Raw genomic sequence first — 8,223 nt, 5'->3', positions numbered from 1 at the left:
ATGGCAATGGGTCTCATGGAGCGGGTAATAGTAAACTCGCTCTCGTTCTGCTGGATGAAAATTGGTCTCATATCCACCCTATATTCATGTAGGTATCCATGAATTTCTTGAATACCCACGGATATCCATATATCCATGGATATTTATAAATTTTTTAAAAATTTTAAAAATTATATTACAAATAATTTTAAGTTTATATTTAATTTCATTGAAATATTAAAAATAGAATTTTAATGTTAATTTTGAACTTGTATTTAACGTTAATTTTGTTGAAATAATAATAAAAATACAAGATAATCAATAACTTAAAATACATTAATCTCACAAGTAAGTTAAAGTCTCATTACAAAGCTACAATAATTCAATCTCATAATTTCAAACAAAAGTAAACAACTTAAAATGCATAAATCTTATTGGTCCAATAAAAGTTAGAAAATTAATCAAATTGTATCCAACATAATTCTATAACATGCTTAACACATGTAACTTAATCAACCTCACTTTTGTAAAAAAATAAGATGAGAGAGTGTAGTTTTAGGGTTATGTGGTGCAAGGATATATAATTAGGATATTTAAGAAATATTATTAAACGGGTACCCGCAGGTATGGATATTATCATATCCTCCCTCGCCCTATTTCTAAACGGGGAAAAAATTATTCGTCCCCGTTATTCGTGGGTAGCCAATTAGCCTATCATTTATTATCTGTAACGGATTTTACCCGCAGATACTTACGGGTGCGAGTATTTTTGTCATCCCTAACACCGCACATGGATGTTTCATGTTTGAATTAACTTTTCAACAAAAAAATAAAAATGGAAAACTCTACGGTACCCATGTGGTACCGGAACAGTCGAATATTTATTTTTAATTTATTGTAATTACTTATTTTATTTTTATTTTTATTTATTATTTTTAATAATTAATTTTTATAAAAAAATTTATATCTTTAAATTATTTTTAAATTTTTTAAATTTTATTTTAATATAACATCTATTATAATTAAATAATTTAATATTAATATTTTTTTAATACGTTTTAATTTTTTTTAGAGTTAATTTTTTTAATTTATAGTATAAATTAGTTTTTCAATTATATTTTTTTTTCTTATTTTAATATTTTTATAATATTATTATATTTTTTGTTTTTAATTTTTTTAATTCTATCACGTATAAATAAAATTTGTTATGAAAATTAACCTTTTAATTATTTTTTTTGAATTAGTCTTTTTGATTGATTTATCTTCTACAAATTTTTGATCTAAAATTTATGTTATTTTAAATTTATTTTTTAAAATTTATTTGTTCACATAATTTGAGGTACCAAAACCCTTCAATTATCATGGGTACCATAGTAGTTCCCAATAAAAATTGTTATTTTCTGTTGCCAAATATGCACTTATAGTGTTTGTGTATCGTTGGTAGGGATGGCAATGGGACGGGTTGGGTACAGGTTTCATGATACCCGTCCCCATCCTCGCGATTCAAATTCATTCTCGTACCCGTACCCACCAGGTATGTAATTTCTGTCCTCATCCCCGTCCCCGTCGAGTATCGGGTATACTCATACTCGTAAAAAAATAATATTTTTTTTTACAAAAAAAATACACAATATTTTAAATTATTTTTTCATTATATTATAATTATAATTATAATATTTCTCTATCTCATATTTTAATCAAGAGATTTCTTAATAATTAAACAATTATAAATGTTTCACATTATAATAAATAATTACATATAATAAAATATTAAAAAAAATTAACATAATTCAATCGGGGACGGGTACGGGTACGGGTACGGGGCGGGTATGTATATACTCGTACCCGTACCTGTAGCTGGTCAAAGCAGGTATTCCACGTCAAAGTCGGGACATGTTCGAGTATTACTCACGGGTACGGATTTATTTGTCATCCCTAGTCGTTGGGAGAAACGAAAAAATTAGATTGTTAATTTCTTGTTGTCTTAATTGATTAAAATCTGAATAATTATTGTTTGGATAAATTTACAAAGAAATAATTTAAATAATTAATTTTAATTGGATAGAGTATATAATATATAATAAATTACAAATTAAAGTTATTGGGAATTGCTTGAAAGAGAAAAAAAAATGTCATTCAGAAATCTTAGGATAATATTTTTTAGGAAAAAAATTCATTGAAAAATAATCATAAATTTTAATTAATTAATTAATTATTATTTTTAGATAAAACAACTTATTTTGAAGTCAATTCAGTCTATTAATTTTTCCCTCTTAAATTAATGGAAATGAACTCGGCAAGATCAGGTGCATGAGCGAAGTAAGTAAAAGTTCGTTTCGATGTAATGTGCATATATAGTATATTTGTTGCCTCGAAAAAATTCTAATCAGCCATGAAAAGTGAAAACGAATTGCAGAGTTGAAACACTTTAAATTCTAATATACAATCAATTGACATCGTCCACATAAACTAATAAGGCAGTAAAACCAGTGACACGAGTAAGAGTAAATAGTGAATCTTGAATGTTTGTACCCCTACGCCAATGAAAGAGAAGTAAGTTTCTCATACCATTTTCGACTATAATTCGTTGTTATTGAATATTCTAACATACAATCAAATGAAAAGTAACATAATTCATTTTATTCACATATTCAAAAACAAGACGGACAACGATTGAATTCTGAACCTGTGTGTATTAATTTGAACAAGAGACACGGAAAATTATTATAAAAAAAAAAAAAAAAAAAAAAAAAAAAAGATAGCACGTAAAAAAAAATTAAAATCTAATGAAAGTCTTCAAAATATATAGAACGTATTATTATGGATGAGTATTGAAATTGAGTTAGATATTTTAAGATATTATAATATTTGACTTTATATACCAAATTAAAATACTGGCAAAAAACTTATATGTATCTCAATTAAGAAAATTTTCAATTCGAACTCAACGAAATTCCGGATCTCTTTCTTAAGTTCTTTCTTAGGAAACTACTAACAAAACAAATCCTGATTCAAAATTAACTCCTTCATTGAATGTTCAAACCTTAGTTGTTTTGTTATAAGAAATTGTCAACGTAATACATCTTCAGCTTTGTTTAGAAGAGAGAAGAATATCAACCAAGTCAACTTCACCTTTAGTTGTTAGAGGACACCTGAGAATTGATTTATCAAATTATCTTATGCAAAACGTAGATATAATGCACATGAGGATATTCATCATTTGATTTTATGACGCGTACATCTCTCCTCCTTACGGTTTCAGTGTGCTAATTTGAATTATCTAACACATTTAATATAATTTTGATCAAGACAAAGACGACTTGGTAGGGTCGCAGACAGCAATAAGCCTCCAATTGAAGAATATTCTCACGTACGCGTAATCTGTCAAAGCCAAGCAATACTATATATATATACATGCATGCATAACGAACTCCTTCATCATTCAAATTCATATATATATCAAACAGAAATTAAAGCTAATTATTAGCAGACCAAGCATTTCAAATTAAGTTCAGATATTTTCCATGAGAAACACAATCCTACAAATATTAGGAATTTTGTTCCTAAATGTTCTCCTTACATGTCAGGCTCTAAGGCATCACAAGTTTGTGGTATGTTTTTCTAGTTTTTAGTTTTAATTAATAGCTTATGAAAACTAGAGTTCATAACTAACATGCTGCATTTTATATCATGTATGTATTAATATAAAGGTATATATATTGAGAGTTAACGTGTTACACTAAGACCAAATTTTATTTAATTAAGTTGATACCTTTAAATATATATATAGTTTGGATTTAAAGTAATTAATTTTGTGTGATCTTAATTAGTTTAAATATTTTTTGTAATTCATTATATTTTTTAATAGTGGTCATAGTTGCATAAAGCAGCTATAGAAAAAATGAAGAAATAGGTATTGAGCAAAACAAAAAAAAATATATTAATATACATGTCAATGTAAAGTTTAAAAAAACTATTACAACAATCATATCCAAAAACTATTATTGTCGTGTCTGTCTTTCACTAGTTAAAAGAAAGACATATATTAATAAACTGATACATTTTCAAATCTAAATATTAATTAACTGCGCAGGTGAGAGATGCTCCTTACACAAAACTTTGCAGCACAAAGAATATCTTGACTGTAAACGGGCAATTTCCTGGTCCAACATTGTATGTTAACAAAGGAGAAACCATCATTGTTGATGTGTATAACCGAGCTAACTACAACATCACCATCCACTGGTATATAATTTTACATTATATATGTATTTTGCTGCTACATATGTACCTTTGATATATACATGAATTATTACTTTGAACTTAACTAGAGTTAATAATTAATTTTTAGGCATGGGGTGAACCAACCAAGATATCCATGGTCTGATGGCCCTGAATATATCACACAATGTCCTATTCGACCAGGTGGAAAGTTCAGTCAAAAGGTGATATTTTCTGAAGAGGAAGGCACATTGTGGTGGCATGCTCACAGTGACTGGTCTCGAGCCACCGTTCACGGGGCTATTGTCGTCAGACCCAAGCCTGGAACTACTTATCCATTTCCAAGACCACACAAAGAAGTCCCAATTATATTAGGTATACATACATGTATATATAGTACAAAAAAAAAATTAATTAATTACAATGGGCAGATTTGTAGTAATTAATTAAGTTCAATCATTATAATATATTGGCGGTGGCTATAAGCTATATATATTGATATATATTCTTTTAATTGAAAATTAATCATTTATAGGTGAATGGTGGAAGAAAGATGTCGTTGAGGTTTACAATGATCTTCGTAGAACTGGAGGAGATGCAGCTATTTCTGATGCTTATACAATTAATGGCCAACCCGGTGATCGTCATCCATGCTCAAAGAATGGTATGCATGCATGCTTGATTTCGACATCATTCGTGTACATGTGTGACTGCGTCTGCATGTGACTAATTCATAGATAACATATAATTATGTTTATTTTTTAATTAATGCAGAAACGTTCAAGCTTAGGGTTGATTATGGGAAAACGTATCTGTTGAGAATGGTGAATGCGGCAGTTCAAGACATTCTGTTCTTTGCCATTGCGAAACATAAACTGACAGTGGTGGGAACAGATGGTAGCTACGTAAAGCCAGTGAAAGTAGATTACATAACAATATCTCCTGGACAAACAATGGATGTGTTATTAGAAGCAAACCAAGCATTGGACCGTTATTACATGGCTGCTAGAGTTTATTCAAGTGCTGCCAACGTTCCATTTGATGAAACCACAGCCACTGCTATTGTAGAATACAAGGGAAAGCACATTCCTTCTTCAGCTACCCCTTTATTGCCTTTGCTTCCAGGTTTCGATGACACCAATGCTTCAGTCAACCTCTTGAGTCAACTAAGAAGCTTGGCTGATGATGAACATCCAATTGATGTGCCCTTAGACATAAGCACCAACCTATTCTTCACAACCTCGGTTAACACATTACCATGTGCAAATGGTTCAACATGTGGGGGCCCCAATGGAAACCGTCTCTCAGCTAGCATGAACAACATAAGCTTTGAGTTGCCATCTAGCAATAACATTCTAAGGGCTTACTACAACAACATTAGTGGTGTTTATGGTGAAAGTTTCCCAGATGTGCCACCCTTGCTATTTGATTTCACTGCCAACAATCTCCCTCCTTTTCTAAACACTCCATCAGTGGCTACGGAGGTGAATGTGCTTGAATATAACTCAACGGTGGAGATTGTTCTTCAAGGGACTAACTTGTTGGCTGGTACAGAGCATCCTATTCATCTTCATGGCTACAGCTTCTATGTTGTGGGATGGGGATTTGGCAACTTTAATAAGGACAAAGATCCTCTCTCCTATAATCTTGTTGACCCTCCTTATCAGAATACTGTCGCTATCCCTAAGAATGGTTGGACAGCCATAAGATTCAGGGCCAAAAATCCAGGTGTGTTTTAACTCACTTAATTAGTTGCATATATATTTCATAAACTATATATTACTGATTCATTTCATCCATCACTTCTTCATACTTATTATTGAAACTATTTTTTTTTCCTTCTAATTTCTTCTTCAGGTGTATGGTTCATGCACTGCCACCTTGAGCGTCACGTCACTTGGGGCATGGCCATGACTTTCATTGTCAAAAATGGAAAAAACCCTCAAGACCAGATGTTGCCGCCACCTCCACACATGCCAACATGTTAATTAATTTATTCCACTTTTTTAATTCCATTCTTTTGTTCGTTCAATTGTATTATTCTTTACTTTGTCATAAGTTTCACTTTTATGTATTCCTTACTGTTTCAAAATATATAGCCCGTTAGGGATATCTATAGTCGCCGCCCCCTCTTTGTGGACTCACTTCATCCATATATCCACTAACTAACATTATTGTATCATTCAAAATTCAATCGTTGTCCGTCTTGTTTTTGAATATGTCAATAAAATGAATTATGTTACTTTTCATTTGATTGTATGTTAGAATATTCAATAACAACGAATTATAGTCGAAAATGGTATGAGAAACTTACTTCTCTTTTATTGGCGTAGGGGTAAACATTCAAGATTCACTATTTACTCTTACTCGTGTCACTGGTTTTACTGCCTTATTAGTTTATGTGGACCATGTCATACTAGTAGAAAATTCTATGGAATTCGTATTAAGACTATTATTGACTCCAGTTTCAAAATTAAAGATCTAAGCACCTTGAAATACTTCTCCTTGGCATAGAAGTGGCTCACTCATTTTCAGGGATCACACTCTGCCTAAAAAAAGTATTATTCGAACCTATTACATGAGACAGGTCTACTTGGCTCTAAACCAGCAAAATCTACAACTTGATCCGTCAGTCAAATTATAGCAAGATGATGGTAGTCCTTACAGTGATGCAGCAGGCTATGGGAGATAGGTGGGGAAGCTGCTATATCTCACTTCAACTAAATTAGACATAGCATTTGCAACATAGCAGCTCAGCCAGTTTTTGAATATTCATGTGAACTTCAGTGGTTGCTATAACTTCTTCAAGATCTACATGTTACTGTAGAAGAATCCAGCCACCAAAACCAGCCAAACAACTTTCGGTGCTGGTGAAAAAAAATCAAAAGGGAAAATTACGATTTTGCCCCTAAGCTTTAGGATATTTACGAGATTGTCCTTGGAGCTTCAACTATAAATAGGCCTCCCCATTTCACTTGTAAATCAACTCAGAAAATACTCAAAAACACAAGTTTCCTCTTGTAGAGTGAGTGTTTGTTGAGTGAAGAGTTCTGTATTCCCACAATTTGTGGAAGGTGGTAATAAAATATTTTCGGAGTTGGTCCCGTGGATGTAGCCCTAGTGTAAGGGTGAACCACGTAAAATTCTTGTGTTGTCTACTTTCTTTTCTTTCTTTGTCTATCATCATCTAGTTAGTTTTATTTATTTGTTGCCGCCTATATGGCTGGATCCGCCTAAATGGCTGGTTTTATTAACATGTTTCTGCTTTCTTTCCCAACAACTGGTATCAGAGCCGGTTGTTTCTGCTAAACAGCTGGCGAGAGTACTGTTCATGTAAATAGTATTTTTGTGTGAAAAAAAAAAAATAATACTATTTACGTGAATAGTGAATAGTACAAATTGGTCTGCGTCACCAATTTGGCGGAAGTTTGCAGAAGCGATCCGAGAAGGCAGAACAAGAAGCAGATAAGTCATGGAGAGCAATATAGGCACCATGGTGAAATTGACGGCAACAAATTATTCATTGTGGAAGTCAATGATGGAGGATCGTCTTAATTTATTGGATCTTTACGATCCAATTGAAGGCGATGGATCGAAACCCGAAAAGATGTCTGATGGTGATTGGAAGAAATTAAAGAAGAAGACTTTAAGTACCATTCGTCAATGGGTAGATATTACTCTCTATAATCAAGTGTCCAAAGAAACAGATCCCCAAGTTCTTTGGCAGAAATTAGAGAGTATGTACGAGACAAAGAATGCTCAATCAAAAATATTCATGATGCGAAAGCTCATGAATTTGAAACTACAAGAAGGACGAGCCGTAGCGGAGCACCTGAATGACTTCGAAGGCCTAGTCATGCAACTAATTTCAGCAGGCTTAACGCTTGAAGATGAGATGCAAGCATTGCTACTCTTGGGGTCATTACCAGACAGTTGGGATACTTTAGTGGTATCCTTAAGTAATTCTGCACCAGAAGGCAAAGTATCATTGAATATGGTAAGAAATAGCATACTCAATGAGGA

The 8,223-nt window shown here is 32.1% G+C and overlaps 1 protein-coding gene across 1 annotated transcript; it reads left to right on the top strand.

Annotated features, from left to right (window-relative positions):
• On the top strand, positions 1–7,031 carry LOC109812156 (laccase-15-like). Its single transcript, XM_029274152.2, has 7 exons — positions 1–24; positions 1,424–1,513; positions 4,073–4,224; positions 4,331–4,575; positions 4,736–4,864; positions 4,975–5,928; positions 6,058–7,031. Exons 1-7 carry the CDS (start codon positions 1–3, stop codon positions 6,186–6,188), a joined length of 1,725 nt encoding a protein of 574 aa, XP_029129985.2. The 3' UTR covers positions 6,189–7,031.
• Positions 7,032–8,223: the final 1,192 nt, after the last annotated feature.

This window comes from Cajanus cajan, chromosome 7 (assembly GCF_000230855.2).
Source record: "Cajanus cajan strain Asha chromosome 7, NIPB_CcT2T_4, whole genome shotgun sequence".
Classification (NCBI taxonomy): domain Eukaryota; kingdom Viridiplantae; phylum Streptophyta; class Magnoliopsida; order Fabales; family Fabaceae; genus Cajanus; species Cajanus cajan.
Note: the sequence above shows the minus strand (reverse complement) of the source record. Positions and strands in the feature narration are given on the sequence as shown.

Coding starts and splice junctions, on each gene's coding strand:
- LOC109812156 (XM_029274152.2), top strand. CDS start 1: ATGGCAATGGGTCTCATGGAGCGG. Junction 1,514..4,072: donor CTCGTACCCGTACCCACCAG/GTATGTAATTTC, acceptor TTAACTGCGCAG/GTGAGAGATGCTCCTTACAC. Junction 5,929..6,057: donor ATTCAGGGCCAAAAATCCAG/GTGTGTTTTAAC, acceptor TTTCTTCTTCAG/GTGTATGGTTCATGCACTGC.